The 24,960-nt window shown below is 39.8% G+C and overlaps 1 protein-coding gene across 2 annotated transcripts in view; it reads right to left on the bottom strand.

The window, feature by feature from the left end:
• Positions 1-23,224, bottom strand: part of MAML3 (mastermind like transcriptional coactivator 3) — a 273,667-nt gene extending 250,443 nt beyond the window's left edge. Inside the window, exon 1 of one of the 2 annotated variants that reach the window (XM_075199639.1) lies at positions 21,774-23,224. In XM_075199639.1, the coding sequence (XP_075055740.1) occupies positions 21,774-22,307 (534 nt within the window). In that variant the 5' untranslated portion in view covers positions 22,308-23,224. The remainder of the gene's footprint in view (positions 1-21,773) is intronic. The other variant, XM_075199631.1, reaches the window with a different exon arrangement.
• Positions 23,225-24,960: the final 1,736 nt, after the last annotated feature.

The raw sequence follows: 24,960 nt of genomic DNA, 5'->3' as shown, positions 1-24,960 counted from the left end.
TTGCCTACTCTCCTGGAATGCTCAGAAGAATACCGGATTATTGACAGAACTCCCGGGCCCCCTGGGGAGTAGGCACTTCTCACTGAAGGTCACTAACCAGCCTGCAAAGTCAAATGGGGTGTTTTAAAATTCCATAAGTTACGTAATCAAGCCCAACCAACCGATGGATCAGGAGTGATGTGGCATCTTTAACTTTGTCCCGCCCACTTGACGATGGCAACTGCATCATCAAGACCCATCCATGTACACTTTTTATATCTTCTCCCAGAAGTATAGCACCAAACGTAGGCAAGTATGATTAGACCACTGTTAGAAGTGACTGAACATTGCTTGAAAAAAAAGTTCAAATATAACCAATAATAAAAATGTGGGGAAAACAGGATTAAAAAAAGAAATAGATTCAAAGTTATAGTTATTCCAGAACTTTATTTCCAATAACTTAATCAAAAACAAAACTGTTAATTTTACACGAGTGTTATGCACTAATGAATAAATATGATGCTAAATGTACATCATGTATATCACACACTAAGTTTGTCTGTCCACCTAGGCCCTATCTACTCTTACTCCCACCGTAACATTGTGATATGACATACAGCACTGTCAGAGGTGGGGGAGTGTAAATGTGTGCTTTTCTTCATGGCCCCTACAACCATGTCAGATACTGAATAAAGTAAACATATATGGTATCACTGAACTCAGGAGAACTGATTACATTTGAGTGTTATATTTCAGGGCCTGCAATAATTACGTTAGAGTAACTGGGGGAACAACCATGGAAAATTATATTTGTCTTCTCTTTTGCCTTCTTTTTCTTAGGTAATAAAATAAAATAAAGATATGTGTTCCAGTTTACTACTACATCCACTCTGTGCCATAGAAACACGAGATGAAACTCAGTTGAGTAGTGTAAGCAATAAAAAAAAAGTTACACCAAAATGATAAATTTAGTCTGGACATTAAGGGGTAAAAAGCACCCTTAATCAAATTGTTAAAGTCCGTTTTGCTTATTATGCTATGTTCAGGGGCATTTATGTCACAGGGCTGTCTGGACTGGGTGAACATCACTCACTTTCTCATGTCAAGTCATAAATTGCATGAGGAGGGATTAGATAGGCTTAGTCCAGTGTTGGCTAACCTGTGACACTCCAGGTGTTGTGAAACTACAAGTCCCAGCTCTGCCAATATATAGCAGTTTATTGCTGGAAGAGTATGCTGTGGCTGACCGGGATCTCCCGGACTTTAGTAATAAAAGTTGGCAAGTATGGTGCAATTAGCACCTGATAGCTAGTTAGTTACATGTAAACGAGGTGCCTCTTCGCTCACCGAAGTTTTTATTATTTATTAAATACGAGTATAGAAAAACAATGTTATAATCAAGTTGAGTAAAGCTGACATGGTGGGGGTTGTAGTGCTTCCTGGTCCAGGATACTTTTGTGCATGTACCAGCGCAGCAGCAAAGTGCCCCTGAGAACCATTTTAAAATGTTGTCAACTGTGTACCTATGTACGTGATCAACTGTACCACATGAAGTATAAAGCACATTCTGCATCTGGAAGCAGAGCTGTAATAGTCACATGTATGTATGCAATAAGTAGACATATAGGGCATATTCATTTAGCTGCAGAGTACCCCCGGAACTGTTGTGAAGGCACTCAGCAGCAATGCAACATCGCAGAATTCTCTTCGAGACGTTGAGGTACTGTAGTACCATAAATGTGTGTACCCACAATGTTCGAAGGAACATCGCGGCTTCTTGAATATGCCCCATGGATTATTTAAGAGTCTGTGGCAAAAGGCATGAAAATGCTGTGATCTACGATAACCATCTAACACGCTAATCATGCTTTTACTAATGACAGATCTGCATTACTCATGACAAACAGACATGTTCTCTAAACAAAAAAATAATTGCAGGATTTATAGAACTCCTGTCTTTCCACATTAACTGGGCACCACATTAAATGTACGGTTTTAAAACAACCAGTTCCACAAGAGCCCTCCTCATCCATATTACTGCAACTTTCGTTTTACTTACATCTAGCAGACCTTGTTTACACACTTACACCATGCTCACCACAAAACACCTAAGTAGTGCACCTGTGCATCTGGACGATTCACCCAGCACACTTCTAGGTGCACACCTAGGGCCTGATACATCAAGGCACGTATATGACAATTCTGAGCATATCATATGCAAAATCACTCTGCACGTGCCTAGAACTGGACCATACACCAATAAATGCAGCCCTCTGTGTTAGAGAACAAAGAACACTACAGTCTACAATTTTGGGGAGTGGACAGGGCGGGGAAGGGGCATTTTGCTGTAGTCAATATATAGTAATGGCGCGCTAATCTCAAGCGGAACACAGCCACGTCCGAATCAAGCTCTGGGCATCGCAAAGTTACTTGTTTTTCTGCCATAACTCTTGCTTCTGCTTAAGGACTAGTCTAAGTCCTGAGAGCTAGTGATGACAGTCTCATATGCATGCTATAACATGTGTTTGCAAGCAAGGGCAACTGTAAAAACATCTTAATAAATGTAGTTCATGGTAAAAAAAGACATTAAAAAAAAAAAAATCTTTTTTTTTTGCTGTTTGACCATTAATCCCTTTATTATTAACTGGTAGGCATTCTATATCATTTTTTTGTTGCTGTGCATTCTTTTGCTAATGTATATTCCACATAGGCTGTGGCCATATCCTGCAGTGTCTTGTGTAGTAGAGCACAGCAGACCTGCACCAGAGTCCATCAGTGCAAGTATCTTGAGATTCGTCCCCTGATGAATTCTGGAGTGCGCAGAGCACAATTTCACGTGTTTTAAAACAAACACACGTTGCACCCAGTATGTGTGCCCTAATGAATGAGACCCCTGCTCTCCAATTTTGGGAGTCTCCTCTGCAAGTTAGGTGTGTGGAGAGATGGAAGAATCTAAACAAGCACAAAGTGCAAGAGAGTAACTTGCCACATAAAAGCACAACCTCCTTCCACTTTCATACCTCGTCTTTCATTAAAATAAATCTTTCCACTTTCTACATAAACATGGTTTGGTTTAGCCTTAATTATGTCTTAAATTATCATGAGTGAGGGGATATGGGAGAAGCACTTCTCTGCCACAGTGGAACATGTTGGTGCAAAACAGGTCCCATTAAAAGTTAAGGACTAGACCTAAAGACCGCCAGCTCCGAGGAGTGCAATTGGCTGTGCAGTCTACCACAGGGAAAGTCCCTGGAAATGCACCCTCTCTATACCGTTATCTCTTAACAATAATCTGCTCCACAAAACTTGGTGCACCAGGTGCCCTGCTCTGTTCTTTGGCAGGGACACCCTCCCCTCTGCCCGAGCGAGCTTCTGCTCCCCTACACACGCTGCCACCATGTCCACAAATGTAATCACCTAGGGGGAAATTCAGGGGGATTTGAGCAAACGGAGGTGCTCCAAAGTTGACTTTCCACAGATGATGTTTGGGGCTTCGTAAATTATCTCAAATGTCAGCCAACTGCGTTCCAATTTAAACACTAGGGTACTATTTAAATAAAGAAAAGTGCAAGTATTGTAATTGGCTCACCAATATCTACATCTTTGTTTGTGTCTGGGCTAGTGTAGTGTAGTGATAATACATGTAGGTGCAATCACTGCCATTAGTCTAGTAGTTTATATGCTCCTGTCACAATGCATATGGACAATAATTTGAACTACAGCTGTCTTTTAAGCAGTTTGTATAATACAGGCTTCTGACTATGAAATTGTAAATCTCTTTTCGAGATCCATCTCCGCCTCTCTCCTCAACTCTCTTGGCTGCCTTCCCATTAAATTTCATTTCTAACCTACAAAACTCTCCTCCTCCCATTCAAGGCACTTCCTAGCTCTGCCTCTCACTCTGCCCCTGCTCTTATTTTCTTCTGTGTAGTGTACATACTCTTTACCTTTCCTGTACTTAAGTCTTCCCAAGCACAAAATAACTCATCTAACTCATCTAATTATTGGAATTGTCGTTTCCTAGTTATCCATCACACTATCCCTCTTCCTATTTTCCACCTGACTGAGCAGTCACTTTTGCTAGGAAACATTTCTATGGTATAGTAACCTCATTACCTATTGCACACGTCATGGCTGAGCACCAGCCAGGTTGCCATGGTACTAAACTTCTACTGCTTAATTTGTGGCATACCCAGAGAGCCCACGTTTACATACATTCATTTTACTATACATATTAGTATTTTAAACTATTATTGTGAAATTTATTATGGTGGTTAGATTACATTGTTTTATTGCTTGATACGATTCTGCACTCTTAGTGAAATTTCAAACAAACCCCTGAAGCATTAGAGGGGTTGTCCGCCTCCATAAAACTTAAATGTATTGTTTTGTACATGCTCTCCTGCAACCTTTACTAAAATTCACTTGCTTTTTTTTTTATTTTCAGCCATGTTTAATCAGGGCCCTGAGATAGGACACTAAGCTGTTCTGTGGATACACCTGTATTCAATGCATGGAGAACAGCAGAGCTGTGTCACAGTCTAAGACAACCGCAATATGTCTCTTACTGCCAGCATTTTCTAGCATTTTACTACAATGAGTCTATTTTTTCCCCTACATCACACAAAACAATTATTACAACATTATAGTAAACAGCAGCACACTTATATATATAGCCAGGACCTGTGTCAGACACATGGGCTCTAAGCCAAAGTTCTATTGTTGGGTTTTGTCCAATTGATTTTTATGATGAAAACCCATTTAAACTAGTTCTCTCAAAATACAGAAAAGTGCACAAGTTATTATTTATTTGCCTTTTTATTTTAGCTTTAACATCTCCCATATTTGCTGACATTCTGCCCTTCTCGCCATCAAACATAACATTCTGTGTAAAGGAAAATGTCATTACAGTGATTTCAATAGACAATTACTTCTAGAGCTTGTTGGGAGGTAATTCCACACTATTCTTTAGTCAATCTGTATAGGATATTTTAAAGACACAAATGTAGATTTTGATGAGCATCATAGACCCACTATTAAAAGTGTGTGTAAATCCAAACGCATATTGGAGAAAACATGGATAGAAGTTTTCAAAAGTAGTGACACTAAAAACAACAAGTGCTATCATGTTCAGACAATATAATTCAAAAGAAGTAACATACATCATTCAAGTCCCATCCAGAATGGCAATTCTGTAAAAGGATCCTTTGGTAAAGGCTGTTAAACAAGTGTTGAACATGGCACATTGGCAAAAGGCCTTATGCTTACTTGTAAAAACTACAACAAATACAGCAGCGCTGGAATGGGATGAAAAAAAGGGGGTGCCAAAATTAAAAATAAAAACTTAATAAAAAAAAGCCAAGGCAGAAAACACACAACGGTCAAACCAGAAATATTACAAAGTACAGTTTAATGAATCAATATAAGTAAAATCAGTCTGAACAATGGCTTTTTTTTTTATTAAGTTTAATTTCAATTGTTATTTTAATTTTTTCATTTTGGCACCCACTTATTTATCACATACTGGTGGATAAGGCATTTATCGCTATGCAACGGGACACCTGCCATTTTCATTCCACAACAGGACTATACATTTTGCACTAGTTCAGACCTGGCGATCTTCCAAGTTTTTTCCAACTTTCCGCACATTGAGTCGCACTTTTGCAGCGGCATTGTTCAAGCTTAGAATATAGGCATGTAACTGGATGTGTACAGGGCGTGTCAAGTGTTCTTCATAAATTAGGCCCAAAGTTTGGATTTTTGTGTTTATTAATGTATAATAAAAAGGAACTTCTGAATACTGTGTAATTAAACCCAAAACTCAAATAGAATTAGTGCACAACCAGCACATGGTTATATGGTCGTAATTTCCCAGAACAAGTGCATAGTTTCCTACAATTCCTATATAACTCCTGCTGCATGTTTATTAATAACTACCATATAGACTCCTATATGTATTTAGCATACACAAGCAGACTTGATATAGCTTTCTGGAACTGAGCATAGATCATGCGGTTGTAGGATCATGGCCAATGTTAGAACCAACTTGATTATTACTGAAAACAAGCCAGCAAGCTATGAGTTGTTAATGCTTTACTTAGAAATAATTCCCATTGATTTAAATGCTTTAGTTAACATAACAAAGAATAGAAGGATAAGCTACCAATTACATCTGTTGAGCTACAGGCAAGCTCACCTATTTTACACTGCCAGTTTCACAAAAGTCAAAGTATTGTAATATTTTGAAAACATAACTAGACAATAATGACTCGTACCTGTAATCTGGTAGGACAGGCTCCGACAACATATGGCTTGTCAGCTGTTGTGGAACTACAAATTTCCGCATGCCCTACCAGCCTACTTCTGCTTTTGACAGCAGCTATACAACATCAAGAAACCTTATGATTGACATGGATTGTGACATAGTATGCATGACATGGACCTGAAGGATTTGTACTCTACAAGCAACAAATGTCATCTTCACATAATGCCTACGAGTAGGGTCACAATTTAATTTCTTATCAGCACACAATACACTGTTTAAGCAGTTACAAGAAATGTACTTACAGTACCCCATTATATGCTGAACATATATCTCTCCAGGAAATTCCTACCCCTGTTGGATTTAATAGGCTGTGCAATAGGAGGTGCACTGCTCAGCATAGAAACTAATAAGTAGCTGGATTTTCTTTACTATTTCCTTTTTTTTTTTTTTCCCCTCTTGCTAGCTGCCCATTTGTCCAGTTAATGTCTTAGGGCTAGATTTACTAAGCTGCGGGTTTGAAAAAGTGGGGATGTTGCCTATAGCAACCAATCAGATTCTAGCTTTCATTTATTTTGTACATTCTACAAAATGACAGCTAGAATCTGATTGGTTGCTATAGGCAACATCCCCACCTTTTTCAAACCCGCAGCTTAGTAAATCTAGCCCATAGAGGTTCAGATGTTGGGTAGGTACACAGGAGCATGTTTGGTACACTAATACTAATTCACTATTATTAAGGACAGTACACTCTATATACAGCTCACTAAATAAATTGTATTGCAACATTATGTAAAATACAACTACAAACACAGCAACAAGTTCTGTGAACACTTACACTAGGATATATCCAATCAAACCATGCAGGCATTTACAACGGTGCTCTTCCTGTTTTGTCCTTCAGATAGCTCAGAAGACTTCTGCTTTTGTTATTTTGCTACTTTTCCCTAATAAGAATAACAGGCCAATCTGTGTAGTTTCCTGTAGTAAAATGGTGATATTATATTAATTTCAAAACATTCACAGTTCATTTCCTCTCGGCATACACATGCAAGCAGCCCTTTGTGCATAACATGTGAAATGCTCTTCCTACTTAGCCTAAGTCAACTTCACACGACAAGAGGCTTTGAACGCACAAAAAATGTGAAGCATAAACACAATAACTGCGACACTGGATTATAGGCCACAGGGTTCTAGAGCTAAGTATTATGATGGGCCTGTCATGATGACTCTGCTACAGTATATGTATATCCCTTAATGATTATGTACATACATTTTTGTGTGCATCCTCAGCATGGCCAGTCTATGCTGTGGACTGAAAACGTAAGAGCCTTTTTGACTGTGCTTATGTTACGGGACAAATATACAACAAAACGGACATTTTCATGGAGGAACAATGAACATAAAAACATTGTTAAGCTTTAACTTGACTTTCTATTGCTGCTTTTTAAAAATGTAATGTTTAATTAAATATTTCTTCTCCTTTCAGCATAAACATAGTCACCCCCAGAACTCTTCTACCCAACAGGTGTGGCTACAAGCACACTTTTTAAAAGCCAACTTTTTAAAATCTGTGAGGCTCTAAACCCTCTCCTTCTCCATATAAGTGCAAAATGTCACGTACTGACATTGAAAGTGGCTGCAACAGCACAAACATTAGGGATACTCAAGCACCCATAGAGCTGCCTCCTATGGCTGGAAGACACTAGGGGATAAATGTATCAAGCTGCGAGTTTCTGGCAGGTTTACAAAGTATTGATGTTGCCTACAGCAACCAAATCAGATTCTAGCTATCATTTATTTAGTACATTCAACAAAATGACAGCTAGAATCTGAGCGGTTGCTATAGGCAACATCTCCACTTTTCAAACAGCTGAAAACTCGCCGCTTGATACATATACTCCTAGGACACATTTATTAACAGCAGTGCACAATTTGTAGACACTTACTTTCATTATCTAATTTGCACCACACAGAAATAAAGTTAATCACTATTTAATCAATGTGCTTCAATGCAAATTAAGCACCTAAATGCAATGTTAGTAAATAAGTAGAACAATGGCACAGTGGTTAACACTCGCAGCACTGGGGTCATAGGTTTGATTCCTGGACTTATCTGTGTGGAGGTTGCATGTTCTCCCTGTGTTTGCAGGGGTTTCCTCCAATACTCAGTAGCCAATTGACCAGTCAGTATGTTTTTTTTTTTTGACAAATTTAACACGTATGTGTATGTTTGTGTTAGGGAATTTAGACTGTAAGCTCCATTGGGACAGGATTTGAATGGAAAAATATTTGCGTAATTGGTGGCGCTATAAATAAATTAATTCAAGCCCTACAGTGTAAGACGGTGTTGGTTCAGCCTGATATAAAGCTGAAATGATGAAGCAAAGCATGTTGTTATCCATACTATGACATCAGATCAGTGGCCCTGCCCTGGGTGTAAATCCACCAATCTGCACAAAGCATTTTAGCTACATAGGAGACCTGCAAAATTGATGCTATATAAATGTATGTACATATAAACATGTCATTTCAAGTATATTAGTTAGCACTGTAATACATATGGTTTAATATGTTAAGAACATGACAGTTTTTAGATTATTTGTTGCCTTGGACAGACAGTAAGTCCGTGAAAACAAAATTTAGTTTACTGATGCTGCCTCTGCTCGCATAAGAACATAGAGAATCAGTGCACACTATTATAGAAACACTGCTTGAGAGTTGGAACACATATTACTCAGTACTCAATCCCGGGACTCTACCTTCTTAGATCCCAGCGCAGCTGCCCTATGAGCACCCGGGTCGGCAGGAGCCATCATAGTCTAGCTATGTCTGCTTCACTGTTTCTCACTCACTCCTACAGATCCAATCTCTTTCACACTGGCAAGCTTGTGGTCCACTGACAACAGGGTGCCCGCAGGAGCGTCAGCAGATGATGTTGGAGAACCAGCCAGTTACTGCGGCATGCTTGAGAAAATATTTTTACACACAGTAACGAATCAAGCAAACCCTTGTACTTATATGATCAATCATCAGGACCGGATTAAGGGAATGGAGGCCCCTGGGCTAAGAGGGCCTCCATTCCCCCGTGAGGGCCCCCCCCCCCATGATCCAAGCTGCCTGCACCCCCCACCCGGCACTTACCTCCTTCTCCAGCACGCTGTACGCTCTTTACTGAGGAGATCTCGTGAGATCTCCTTAGTAAGGAGACTACAGCGCACCGGAGAAGGACCGCAGTGAAAGTGCTCAGCCCCCGACTGATCAATACTGCTGCTGAGCACTTTCAAGGGCCCCCTGGATGCCATAGAACCCTGGGCTGTAGCCCAGTTAGCCCTATGGTTAATCCGGCCCTGTCAATCATAGCAGGTACAGTATATTCGCTGGACTGCGGAACAATGCACCCAGCTCTTCAGTGATATGCCTCTGTTATCTCTGCTGGGTCTCCATTTCTGCTCCTCTCACTGACATACTGGGGTTTATTGAAGATGCCAAAACAACCTTTCCATTTGCTTCACCTCTATAATACATTGTACCACCCAACATTCACTGAATCATACAAGTATTATTCCTCCACAACCACGTCCCCCAACTGCCCACACCTATCATAAGACCATGTCTCTTCTCCAACACTTCTTTAGTCAACGGATATCAAACTTCCCCACAAATATTCAGACTGTAATAGGTTATATGATGTATAAAATACATTATCACACTTGTTAAATCCTTCCATCAATTGTTACAATCTAACACATGACTATTACACGTCTTCATATTTTATAAAAAAAAAAGTTTTTAAAAATATTTTAGCAGATAACAGTGGTTTTATGAATATGTTTAGAAAAATATACAAAGCTGCACTAATAATGAACTACCTATAAAGGATTTATATGTCATAATAAACATATCCAAGAAGCACAGCTTTTATCCTTTTTTTTCTCTTCAATATTTAAAGCTTTGGACATTAAGATGCTATTGACTGGTTTACCATGAAGGCAACAACAAACCACATTCATTTCACTTTCTAACTTCTAGCAGATAGGGGGCACCAGGGTTAATATGGAAAGCTGTAAAAATGAAATGGAAAGCAGATGTAAGCCTTCTAAAATGAGGAAACATTAGATCGGGGGTTTATTGCTATTAAAGTGGCATTGTTTCATTCAAGACATACTCACACTATTATATTTGCATAGATATTATATCCATTGAGTGTTCTGCACACAGGCTTATCTATACATCCAGTAGTGTTAGGAGATGAAATTAAAATGAACAAGTGATTGTTAGTAATAAATGTTATAAAGAGACACAGGCCTAAAGATTCTAACATGGGGTATTGTTTCATTACTCCACATATATCATTGCAGCAAAAATGCTATTGTGTAACCAGAAATCTGTGTTTCTGATTGAATATCAAGTAATGGACATGATCTTCTCATTGCTCCGTTTCATTACCTGGTAAAACACACTGTTTAAAAGCGCCCATGTGATTACAGCCAAAGGCTACATCCGAACAAGACTTTGTTCAAATGTCCTTACGTCAAGCGCAGACGGAAGGAAAGCGCAGGTAATATACTGCAGGCACAAAGACCATTGACGTTCTTAAGAGTTGTATTTATTTTTTTATAGAACATGCCATGTACAGGCAATTAAAATGAGGGACGAGTCATCTTACATGCTTCACAATGTGGTCTGAGGGATAAAATGGCTTAAAAGGAGAACTTAGATGTCCATATGGATGGACCTTTGAAATGAATCTTGTTATAAAAACACTGTGTAGGAAATACACCTTTTTTTTACTGCACTTAGCAAAGGTGACCAAAAGAAGGGCAGACACTATGCAGCAAGCTACAGCTGCTTTCATAAATTATTCACAGTGTTATCTAGAAACCACAATGTATCTCAGCAGGTACCGCTTCATAAATCTTGGGTGTCCCTGGCAATTTATGCACAATGTGCAGTGTGCGTTTACATGTCAAGATGTTAGAACTCTGAACATTTAAAATTAACAAATAATACATTACTATGTAATATGCCATCTAATTAAACACCAGAATGCAGTCCCTTTCTAAAAATAATTACGTACAAGGTTGAAGAAATAGGAACACTTTCTGGTGTGTAAACTTTGGTGGAGTTTAATCAGCCATTTGTCTGGATCAGTATATTGAGAAGTTGTATCATTTTGCTCTGTTTAGGTCTACAGTCCATTTCCTAACACACGTGAAAAATAATGTGTATTGCATAGGGATTACCAATTACCAACTTAAAGCCAAAATGTTCCTCCCCCTCCTGGGTCCGGGGCGGAAGTTGTGCAAGTAACACCGCCCTGGATGTTTTTCCGTTTCTACTGTCATCACTCCCTCCCTCTTTTTTTCTTGGAGCTCTGCTCCTCCCTCCCTTCCCCCCAATCACACCTGTATTCTGCACCCCCCTCCCCCCTCCCTACCCTGCTTTCCTTTCCAACCTCCAAACAGAAAATTCAAAAACGTGGTATCCCCCATGGTTTTGACCCAGGAAATACGCTTGGATCTCACAAATGAGCATTAGGTAACAACCGGGAGCATTTGCTCTTTGAAAGCAATTAGTCTCGGCCTTTCCAGCATTCTCTCAACTGCACTGTTCATCATCAACATTTATTTATATAGCGCCAGCAAATTCCGTAGCGCTTTACAATTGGGAACAAACATTAATAAGACAATACTGGGTAATACATACAGACAGACAGATAAGAGAACCTTGCTCGCAAGCTTACAATCTATAGGTATAAACCTATATGTAATATCTAATATGATACGTGTGTTATTCGTTGTTTTGAATATATTATCTCTGTTACACTGTCATCTTGTTGTTAGAAAATAAACAAAAAAACAAAATGTTCAACGTAAGCTACATGTGCGGACATTGGAAATACAACAAATTTTAGTTGTGGAAGGTGAGGCTCCTCCACTTTCCAACATTTCATGATTTTTTATCAATCTCTTTGCATAAAAATAAACAAATAAACTCCACAAAAGGAAGTGTTATAGCATAGTTTTAGATCCATTTAATTGGAATGTAAATAGTTACTATCACTAACCTTTCAAACTGGTATAACTACTATTATAGAAAAACATTATCTTGTCCTCAAATTATTTGATTGATTAGTCCATGTTTGTGGACATTCCAATCACAATCCCTGCCTATATAAGTTTCTTAGATACACTGTAAGGATATGATCTCTCTTGTGAGTAGATGCTTGCTCCCACCAAAGCACCATCTGTCTGATGTCAGTGGATTTGATTTCCATAGCATGAATAGCTTCTCCAGATGAGTTCGAATTTACAACTTAATCTTAATACGGTAGCTCATAAAACTTTAACCTAGATATGGTGTGGAGAAAATTAAGCCATGTAATAAAACAAGTTTCTTCTCATTACTGCACCATCCTCCAATCGCATCCTCTATACTCATCTTGTCCTATATATGTGTAAGAGAACAAGGTTGGATTGACAGGTCTTTCGAGATATACCAAAAGCTTCTTTGACCCATGAAACGTTCCTGAGCAACTTGACTGTTAGTGCTCACAGTAAATCTTTAGAAACCTGTCAGAGACATATGATTCTGATAGTAATCTACAATACCAGATGAATGCAAAAGTTTGGGTAGGATGTTACAGATGCAAATATTTAACTAAAGTTTTGACACCAAAAAACAATATATGATTAATGCTGCCTTAAGCTAATTATTCTACCGTGTACTGATAAATCTCACGCAACTGTAATTTGTGTTCTCTGAACTAGGGAGGCTTTAATAAAGGTACATTTATCAGGTGCTATCTGCACAAGCTAAATATTTCATATTTACTTTCCAAGATGTGATAATCACAGGAAATTATTTCAATTCAGTTTGAACTCTAGGCATGCTGGCTGCCCTTGAGCACTGCAGACCTCTGACACAATAACACAGTGCAAATAAGTCACTGCCTAAATTAAACTGCTCGGTGTGGTACAATTGCTGTCACAATCATTTCATGTATGCACTACAAACCTACTTCCACACGTCAGAAAAAAATTGAGTTTCTCAGCTCTTTCTCCAAGGCATGTTTTAAAGATTTCTAGGTATGAACAAACTTGATAATATCTAGAATAGTCAATTCTTTTAATGCTAGATATTAGATCAGTGATTGAGGCCTCAGACATGTTAGCTCATGCACTCAACCACTTCATTTACTGACTATATTATACGAGTGTGTGCTTTATATGAAGGCCAGTGTAAGATACCCATGGGTACTTGACATACAGCTAAATATTTTATATGCTTCCAACCCCTTATACTTATTCTATGACAAAATATTAAACTCTATTTATTTTCATTGCAACATATAGATAAGTGGGTCTGTATTGAACTACACAAATATGAAGAAATTAAGTTAACAAATGAGATTGTACATACTGGCCTGACAATACTCACCTAATTATGAACTGTTTGACTACCAAGACTTCATTGGTTATAGCCGTTTTCACGATTCTGAAAACACAGACAATGAACATACCTACAAAAAAAAGACGAGGAGTATGACAACGACAGGGATGTAATACTTACCTAAAAAGCGACACCTGACGTTTCCAAACACTTGAGTTACATGTCAATTAAGAGAGACAAACCTAAATTTAAAGCGGGAATGTCTGGAGCCAGCAAATAAGCACTTTAATGTCAAGTGTGCACTTGGGGGGGTCCAGACATTGCCGCTTTAAATTCAGATTTGTCTAGCAGTGACTTCAGAATCAGTAGCCAGGGGGGGGGCGCCATTTCCAAGGAGTGATACGACACCGCCAGACCTGCATACAAGTACACCAAATTCTCCACACCAGCAGGGGTTCACCCATTGTGCTATAAACTCTATTAGGTCCCAGGCATGGTATAATTTCTATGTCCCCCATCTGATTATACACTTTAACGGCAAGTTCTAATCTCATTGTCATTATTATCTCAACACTACATAGATTCATTTTATGGTTATGTCAGATGAGAGTCAGTCCAAGAGCCAGATATAAGGGGGAATTCAACTGACCGCGTTTTTTTTCTTTTTTTTTATTCCGCCAGGTTAAAAAAAAAAAATACCCGCGCAGGTTTTCACACGCTGACGCGACCGTTTTTAGCTACTGCTGCAAAAAAAATTGTGCAAATCAGTTCTAAAACAGGTAAGCCAGCCACTGTGCGTTAATCATTGGTGCTTCCAAATTTTTGGGGGAGTGAAGGGGAGGGTTTAACGCAGTCATCGATAATAAAAAAAAAATGCATTGCCATACATTTGTATTGCATTACACAAGATTTCTATTTTATAATATCTACATACAGTAGTTGTTTTTTTTACTATATTTTTTATGTTACTATACAACCATCTATACCATGACAAAACACATTAGTACATACATATTAGTAAATTTTAAAATTAAAATGACTTAACTAGGTGTAAAAAATAAAAACCTGCGGTCAATTAATTTCCCTCCATAGTGACAGTAGTCAGAGCATACACAGCAACACAATGACATATCCAATCCTATATCCTGCAACTTCCTTTCAGTACAGACTAGCTGTGGGATTCAGCAACATCAGGTTTTATAATACAGTAACAATAAAGTTATCACAATGATGTTCAGCACCTGACTTCCAGCTGTTCCTTTACTCCAACTCCCATCAGCCTACAACTTACTTTGTTTGGTAAAATGTGATACAACAGCCTGTATGATGCTCATGTGCTAAAAATACCAACTAAAGTCATACAGACATAAGCCATGGACAAATATCATTTAAAAAAAGAATCCTCTTTGGCCAGAAAGCCGATCTGCTATTTATGAAGTCTATGGGGGGGAATTCAATTCCCCCCGAAATACCACTGCGCTAAAACTATTATCGTTATTACGGTAATAGTGAGTGTAATTACCATTATTACGGTAGTTTTAACGTCTGCTTCTTGTTCGCAGCTCCCTGAGCTGCAAGCAGAAAGCTGGGTTAATATTACCGTAATAACGGTAGTATCCATAACACGGCGGTACTTCAGGGGGGAAGTGAATTCCCCCCTAACTAAATGCCTCATAAAACAATTAACATTATTTAAGAATATCCAATATTATTAAATGATATACTATATATTAATGGATACAAATACTACAGATGCCTGGTTAGTAAATTGCTCACAAAAATATGAATGCTGGTGTCTAACTTTTGGGGGAAATGTCAACTGACCTGAAAGGGTGCACCCCTTCCATAGTCCCTTAGATGGGGCAGCACCTAGATTCCGCTCACTGATTGTGAAACCTACATGACCTTATCCAGCCTGCTATATCAAGAGGCAAAAGTGACACAAAGTGGTTTCCTCTTTCAAGTAGTGCCACACTGGACCCATCTCCATGCAGTTAGCCAGCACTCAGCAGGTCTCCTATATGAGAGAAGTCAGCCTGAAGCTGGAAGATTTCCTGTGTACAACAAACATGCTCATGTCACTACAATGAATGGAAAGCATGCTCTGTGATTTAAAGCACAACCCGTGTCACTGCAAATAAAGTGAACATGCTCTCTGGCAATATAAGAGCAGACAGACATATCAAATACTATGTGCATCTATTCTCCTATAATCTGCAAATAATGATACATTTTCCACAAGTACTTCCTTCCAAGAATTCTCAAACTAAGCAACTGTTCTGGCATGAACCAGCAGCTGACACAACGTAAAAAAAAAAAAAAACCAGCTGGAAAAGTCTATCTGTCCAAGGCAATATTACACAGGAACCGTTACAGATTGACTTCAGTGACAGCGAAATGGAGAGATCCATACCTACATTACTTGGCTGTGCAAGATCGTGGTCTCTGATCTGATAGGGCAAATGGCGACCTGGCAGTGTTTTAAACCATCTACTACAAATAAGTTTGAAAATGTAGCACAAAAACCCACCTACTCCATTGGTGAAAATTAAGTCCCTATGCTCAAAGTTATATATGTATACAGTTTAATTAGCAGTGATTCTCAAAACGTCATGGGTCAAGACATCTAAAAATTAACTGTACATTGCATATGTTACCACAGACAATAAATTATAAGGATAGTACAAGTCAATAAGGAGCAATGTGATCATGTAAAGCAGTGGTAGGCAACTGGGGCCCGCCGAGCCATCACCTGCGGTCCGCAGCTTCCAAACTCACTCATTCTTGGCTTTGTTGCAGACAATGAGAATGACTGGGAGAAGATGACTTCTGTGTCATGTGACCTCCTCTGCAGAACGCAGGGAGGTCATGCAGAGGAGGGAGTGCAGACTGCTCTCCCTCCTTTCTCTGCGGGTTCCAATTTACAAGTGAATTTGGAATGTGTGAAAACTACGGAGGAAGTATAAGCATGTCAGGGAGGTCTGATGGGCATGTAAGAGTCATGTGGGGAGGTTTGATGGGCATATCAGGAGATCTGATGGGAGCGTGGAGAGATCTTAAATGGTATTGGGGGCATGTGGCTTCAGAACCATGTGAGTAGGTCCGAGTGGCATGTGGGGGTGTTTTAAGACTGACCTGATGGCTTGTGGGGGTCTGAGAGCATGTGGGTGCATTTTGTGGCTAGTGTGGGTCTGAGGGCATGTTTTGGAACTTTGGAACAAGTAAGGAAGGGGCATTTGGGGGCATTTTGGGATGAGTGATGCGGGCATGCTGAGGTTGTTTTTGGGTGGTTTCTTTATTCTTGAAATTACTGGCAATGAGCAGCCCATTTGACGGATGCCCTTGACGTATATCAGGTTGCCCATCACTGGCACAAGACCACAGCCCAAGTGCTTTTAAAACAGGTCACTGAAATCCAAGGTGGCTTCTTATATATCTTTGACAATTTACAGTAGGGTTCATTAGTCTTTAAAATACACTAGTCAGAACTCCCCAATTAACATAATATTTACAGAAGTGTATACGTACAATAGCGTCACTTATATATTATTGAAGAAATGCTTCTGTTGAAAAACCGAACAATTCATCAACCATCTTTGGGGAATTTAAAAATAAAATAATTACAGTAATTAATCACCTTGCTGAACGTTGCCACCAGAGGCAAATTTCAAAGTTATTGTGACCACAAGTTTTCTTTTTACCCCAAAGGAGTAATATATTCCCTACTTCAGTTGGTGACTCACAGAAACAAATTTCCAGGGATTCATTGCCTGATTGGTTTATTTATGATTGTATGGCACAATGTGTATTAGTGAGTATCACTTTCCTGGATTGTGTCTGCACGATCACTGCACCTTGTTTGCTGATCTTGCAAAATGCATGGGATGCACAGGTACAAATGTTCAGATGCTGCACATACTATTTGCTTTTCTCATTAAGTTTGACTTGCCTTTTCTCTTTAAATCTACTGTTTTTTTACTATCACCTAACTCAGAAAAGGAAACATGTATGGGGACTGCATTTATTACAGTAGTTATATTTTCAAATACATTGGTTTAGTTGTGCATACCTCATACTGCATGAAAAATCCGGGTTTTTGCCAGGGCAAGCCCAGACGACCCGGGTTTAGGCGCAGTATGAATGGTGTTTGTGAAAAATCCCGGGTCTGAAAACCCAGGATTTAGACCCGGGACTTTTGGTGGGGTAATTCCAGGTCTGACCCGGGTCGCCTGCACTATGAATGGTGAGAACCGGGTTTTTCAGCCTAGGTCTCATCAAACACAATTATAAAGTTGAAAAAACAAAAAAAACACATCACAAGAGGAGCCAATCAGAGCTCCTCTTGTGATGTTGCCATGAAGACCCGGGCAGACCCGTGCTCAGTATGAACAGGGTCTACCCGGGAATTTCTCTCTGTGGGAGCCTCTGTCCCCCGGCAATATCTCGGGTTCATATACCCGGGATATTGCCAGGCAGGCAGTATGAAAGCGGTATAAGTAGAATTAGAAAGTGGCACCCCACTGAAAGTAGTGGATATCACTGGCTTCAAGGTATGTTAACATAAAAGGCTTTTGTGCAGTAAGAGAGATCTGCAATGTCACACAATTTAGGGAACTCATTCCAGTTTGATCATGTCCATCCAGCAGTGGACTGTAGTGGAGGAATTTTGGGTGGTAGACTAAGGGCATTAAGGGGGGCCAAGACCTTCCCCATTCAAGCTCAGTGGTGCAAGTATGGCCTTTATATTAATTCTGTTTATTGGAATGACTTGGTGGTTGCTTTATGCATTAATAGGTGACCTGCAGCAAGTATGATGAGTGTTTCAGAGGTTGATCGGCAGAAAAAACAAAATGTGGGAAGATGGTTTCAGTATTGCACAGGGATATTTGCCATGAATGCTTATACAACATTTAAGTTTCTTAGGAGAGAGCACTTCTAACCTTTACTGTCTTTTCACACATGCAAGTTATCATTGTAAAAGTATGCAGCATTACAAATATATGCCCATTCGTAGGGATTCTAAGCTGCCAGCTACATAGGTTATATTGAAGTTATTGCAATTGATTGTAAGCTTCCCTGAGAATCCAAGTTTAGCACTTATTGTGTATCTGGTATATGTTGAATAGTAGATATGTCTGTAACATACAACAGTAATACTTATTTAATATGAATAAAAACCCTGAACTGCACAAAGCACTGTTACTATTACACACTATGGCTACAGCTTGTGATCTTTTCAATTTCGGCGAGCTTGTCAACTTCCTGTTTAAAAGAAGAAGAAGAAAAAAAACCATGTGTCTGATAACACACAAGACTCCTCCCTTTGTGTTCATGATCCAACAACTGAAAAACAGACAAGAGGATAACTGGACACAAAGGCTTGGAAGCAACAGCAGTGATGGCATAATTCCAGTAGCTAACACAGAGTGCACATATTACCATTGTTGTTGTGTGGCTGCGGTTTGCTCCATACACACAAAAAAATATTAACCGTTCACAGCCAGTTAAGTTACATGACAACGCTTTGATCAACAGTTCTCTATTCTTGTTCTATAAAGCCTTCAGAAAACTGCAAGAGGCAACACAAAAAGATCAAGGGGCTTTGTAATATATTCTTAAAAAATTGCATATTATTTACATAGAAAATATGTAGCTACTAGACAAATATATTTTACAGCTACCACAAGTTTCTCCACATCAAAATGAACAATTCTGATACAAAAAAATACCCACATGTGGCTATAGGGCCATAGACACCATTAAAATAATTAAGTCTGTTGAAAATATTTAGTTTTTACTGGCTTTTCACCAGTGAAAGAGTTGATTCTCTGTTACTGTTTTTTTTTTAATGTTGTTAAATGTGCTGGAGCTTGTTAATCCATAAATGACAACACAAAAATCTGTCATACACCCAGGCTAAACAAGCTACCAGTGTGAACTGACACAGCTCTTGGGTTACAAACGCCACACACACTATTATGTGGCAGTTGGGTATAAGCCACATATTTTCAGAACCTGATATTGTCAGGATGGATAGCCCCCAATTTCAAATGTTTTGTCAGCTATACAATCAAACCATGTTCTAATTAAAAAATCAAAGAACAGTGACCCCTATTAGTTGTGAGAAAAAGAATCTGGAAACAGTCCATGCTATAATATATTAGCACATAGTTTACTTATAACCACAATAGTCATTCCACAAAATATTTATGTCAGGTTTTATTAGACAATCACAATTAATGCAGCGATGTGATGTTCACTTCTACAAAACAATTAAATATATAGTTTCTAGTCTACTGTATTGTAATATGCGTCCTGCTCTCTTCATAACACTAAATAAAGCATATGTGTTTAAGGGAATTAAACTCTGCCCTCCTCTCTCTGGGGGTATGGAAGAGACATGATCTCCTCTCTTTACAGCATTATGTGAGGGAAGAGCAGGGTTGATTCTGCCTTAATGCAGGATAAACCAAATAAAGGGAGGGGGGGTTGCTTCCTGTAAGATATCTAACCAGTCTAACAGCATCAGTCAATGTGGAGGGAGTGAGGGAAAATAGCCACTACTGTGCAAACAACCCTCCCCCACACAACACACACAGACACACACACTTTGCCACTCAGAAGTGAGCAGCCTCCGCTCTGACAGTGTCCTGATTACTGAAGCAAGAGATGTACACTTTACACTTGTACCCCACCCCCAGCCTGGCTCCTCCCTGGCTTATGACTGTATTTAACCACAAAAATCCAGTTGTCTCCATTTATCACGCTGCTTTCCTCTCCTCAGACAATGCAGTTAATGATACGCCCTTTTACATGGACTAGGCTGCAAGCTGATCTTATTTGTGAAAATAAATAAAAAATGTTACATATCCCACAAGTAAAAATAAGAAGTATATTAATGATCTGTTGAAGAAAATAAAAATAATTCCTATATGGAATGACCAAGAGTTACCTTTCTAACTTCTCACAAGTGCAGCTGACCTACTTTATGTAACAATTTACCTTTGTGTGTTTAACAAGGTCAACAAGTCTTATGAATGCAACTCTTTAGGTGGAGTTACACTGACACCACTAAACATGTAAGACTTTATTTTGCTGGATTTTTTTTAATTAAACAAAAAAAACCCCCTATGATTTATCAACCTCGTCTGGAAACAAAGTTAATTCACAATATGGTGACTTATAACTGTATAACAACTTTCCTTAGTTCTTAAAATACCAGCGTCCAGCATTACTGGCATAATGATAACATGCATGGCTGTAACAGCAATACACGTCCAGTATTGACCACTAGTAACACTGAGACATATCATAAGTGATAAGCATGAATAGAGATAAATGACTCTTGTCAGATATCTTATCTGGATTCTATGGTTGGGTTTATGAAAGTGAAAATGCAAAAATATAAAGCACAGAGTGGGTTAATGTGTGCAAATCTCCCAGTGCAGGTCTGTGACTGATAATCTATTCCCTAATACACTATCCCTGTAGGGGTTAATGGGAGCCAGCACATAGCCACACAATGACTTGGAATGTTGCTGTCCTTTGTTACATGATCAGTCTGCAACTCACTGATGCACTCAGGGGGTTAAGCCACTTACGAGATAAAACGGAGGGATCACGACTCAAGCTGCCTCCTGCCACTAAGTACATATCAGTAAAGTGTCAAGGACCCCAATATATACAATCATGTAACCTCAACAAGACAAAGAGATTCTTATAAAACACCTATATGTAGACTTTCTTCAACTGCTGAATACCACATTCATAGTTTGCTAAAATAAGACTAATATTCGTGTATTTGCACTAAATGTGACATCAACTCATCACCCTTCTTCTCACTTGTAATTTCACCAGAACAGATCTGCCCAGCAGCCAACACATGAAAGCAATGATAATAGAATAAAACAAGATTCAAATGCTGCCATAAGGTTTCGCAGCGTTCACTGAACTTGCTACTGAATTAAAAGTGTTCAAAACTTTAGAGGCATTGCCCATTTCTCGTAGCTCCACCCCTAACCCCGCTCTGAAAACAGAAAACACACGGGATAACCCCCTCCCTCCACCTACTTCCCCCCTCATGCCAAGCAATGAAACTCCAGCAGCAGCAATAGTGCCCACTAGCTCCCCCTCTTACCATGATTAGAGTGTGGTTCCTCTGCTCAGCTGTGCCGCTGGCCGGTGTCTCTGCTTCATGCTGCTTGTGCTGCTGCTGCTGGTGGTGGTGATGATGATGGTGGTGGTGATGTTGCTGCTTGCTGACTCCAGCTCCACCAGCAGCAGATCCTGCAGAAGCTCCCCCTTGGCTGGTGCCTGACTTCTTGGCCCTTTGCTCCAGTGTCCTCTGATACAGATTCACCGTGTCTCTCCTCTCCATTTCCAGTTGCTCTGCCTGCGCTTGCTGGTACCTGCTCTCACAGTTGACATGGTGCCTCCTGCAGCCCTCTATCCTTTGCCGGAGCCTTTCCACCACGGTGCTGTGCTTTGGAATGCTCACGCTGCTGCTATTGTTCGGAGCATTGGGGGCAGCAGCGCTGGGAGGGGTATTATTACCACTGTGACTACCAACCCCAAGGCTGGTGCCAGCCCCACCGATGCTGCTGCCCAGGGCATTGCTGATGCACAGACTACTGCCGTTGGTGGAGGCAGCGGGGGCTGCGAAATCCCCCATGTCAGTCCCTGTGCACACTATTTTGGGAAAGAAGTTTGTAGTGCCCCCAAACTGTCCCAGTGTGTTAAAGCCTTTTTTATACAGGATCAGGAGCAAGGTTGGGGTGCAGACCCAGCATGGATAGCACCCAGTGTTTCTTGCACAGAGTTGTACACCAGGTCAATGCATCACCTCTTTGCACAGCACAGCCCCCAGAGACCAGAGGCGAGGGAATCTCTCTTAAAATCAGACATACAAAAATGATTAAAAAAAAAATATATATATATGATAAGAAAGAAGAGCAGGAGTTCGGGAGGAAATCAGCAGGTCAGCTATCTTCTTCTGTCTATAATCCAATGTTTCTGATCAATTCCCAGAAAGGAGCAGAAGGTCCAAGCAATGGGTGCCTGCACATTACTGTCACTTACACACTTCTTTCTGACCACAGTCGTGAACTAGAAGACATGCCTAGGTATACACAACACACACACACACACACACACATGCACACACTCCTCCTCTCAGTCACAGCATTAACACAACAGTCTGCTTTCCTATTGGATTCCCCCTTCCAGAAAGCAGCTGAAAAAAGTTTACTTGTGTGTGCAGCAAAGCGTCCAAAGTACTTTTTTTTGTGGATCTCTTGCACATTTGAAAAAAAAAAAAAAAAAGGGCAAAAAATAAATAAAGAGATTGTACAGAAGAACCAATACAATGAATGTATCTTTCTACATAAGTAATAAATCCTTAGGGAGAAAGGAGGAGGAGGGAGAGGTTGATAGGGGGAGAGAACACACAGCTCAATAAGCCAGAGCAGTTGCAAAGAGTAGAGCAGTGGAGGCTGGTGAAGGGAGCTGATAGAGCAGGGCTGGCTAATGCTGCTGCTTCTGCTGTGTTTGCTCCTCCTGCCACCATCACAATGATCAAGTGCACTCCTCCTCTCACTGCTTCCTCCTCCTTCATGCCAGCGGAGTGATATCAGGACAAGAGATCAGTAAACAGCAGCAAGAGGCCGTGAGGCGGCCCCAGGGACCAGGTGCAAAACCAGGACTAGAGTTTAAGCTCCGGCAAAGGAGTGGAGCTTGCAAGGGAGGGAGAGAGGCAGAGGACAGGGCATAGAGTCAACTTTTGACCTTCCTTTGGTTCTGTGTGCACAAGGGAGGGAGCAGCAGGAAGAGCTATAGTCTTTTTTATTTGCTTCAGTGGCTGAACCTGCCTGTCACGCTTAGATACTACTGTATGTGTATGTTGTTTCTGTTTGCTCCATGGTGTCTGAGGAGTAGTGCCGTGGGTGGCATGTCTGTCGTGTCTACATGTGGTCGTCATGTCTGTCGTGTCTACATGTGGTCGTGCTGCAAAACCAAATAATGTAACTGATGTCACAACAAGGTGATATGTGCTGTGTGATATCATAGTGGGTAGCGCCTGCAAACTTTGCATTGTGCTGGTAATTGTATACTACTCATCATAGGTGACAGAAGTATATAAAATACGTGTGCATTTTGTAAGTTGTGCCCTAACAACATCAGGGAGGCATCATCAGGTAGCCAACCACATTTTCTTTAAGGAAAACTGATAATCAGGATTTTCCCAGCGGGTGGGTACTTGTGAAGCAGATGACTTGACAGCTTCACTTCCCAAGTCATACCACAGGCACTATGAAAATGTCTGTGTTCATTGTGAATATTGAGTGATGTTTTAAATAATCAGAATCACATGAGAACTAGTTGTAAGCTATGGCTGCTAACAAATTGACCCTAGTCTTTGTGTGTGCATATGTTAGGGAATTTAGACTGTAAGCCCCAATGGGGCAGGGACTGATATGAGTGAGTTCTCTGTACAGCGCTGTGGAATTAGTGGCGCTATATAAATAAATGATGATGATGTGTACTTCCAAAATATATCATTTGATCAACACTCAAGGATTAGCTTTAATATCCTCTTCAGTGTCAAATAGAGAACAATTTTATATGCAAATAGAACCAAAAATCCACCATTTTTCTTTTCTTTTTTAACACGCAAATATAGTTGTTATATTGTCTTTCCTGTAACTCTCTTGTCATATAGTTCTAGTAATACACATCACGCCTGATTCATCAAGGCACGCATACTGTGCACAACTTGCGTTTGTTTTAAAACGCACGTAAATCGGTTCTGCGGACTCCCGAATTCAGCAAGGAACTGGTCTGAAGACACGTCCGCTGATGAATTCAGATGTAGGTCTGCTGTGCTCTATCACACAAGACGCTGCAGGATACATCCAATACCTGTGTGGATTATAAATTTGCAAAAGAGTGCACATAAAAAAAAAATAATGTCACCTGTTAATAATAAAGGTATTAATGATAAAACAGTAAAAAAAAATATATATATATATATATATATATATATATATATATATATATATATATATATATGCATAAGATACGTTTAAAATCGGTAGATACCTGCCTTGATGAATCGGGCTACCTATTTTCATAAATATATTTTGAAAATAAAGTATACAGGATCTCTGGTGTGTTCTAACCCCTCCTCCCAGTCATTATTTTACAATTACGCTTGGTACACACCTATGCAATTATGAGATCACACGATTCACAACCGTTTGGTCTGATATTGCAAGAGTGTGTACTCTCCCACAATCATGTTCTATTGTTCTAATACACATTGTATC

The sequence above is a fragment of the Mixophyes fleayi genome, chromosome 1, assembly GCF_038048845.1.
Source record: "Mixophyes fleayi isolate aMixFle1 chromosome 1, aMixFle1.hap1, whole genome shotgun sequence".
In the NCBI taxonomy this organism is placed as follows: Eukaryota; Metazoa; Chordata; class Amphibia; order Anura; family Limnodynastidae; genus Mixophyes; species Mixophyes fleayi.
The sequence above is the reverse complement of the archived record's forward strand: the minus strand, read 5'-3'. Positions and strand labels throughout refer to the sequence as shown.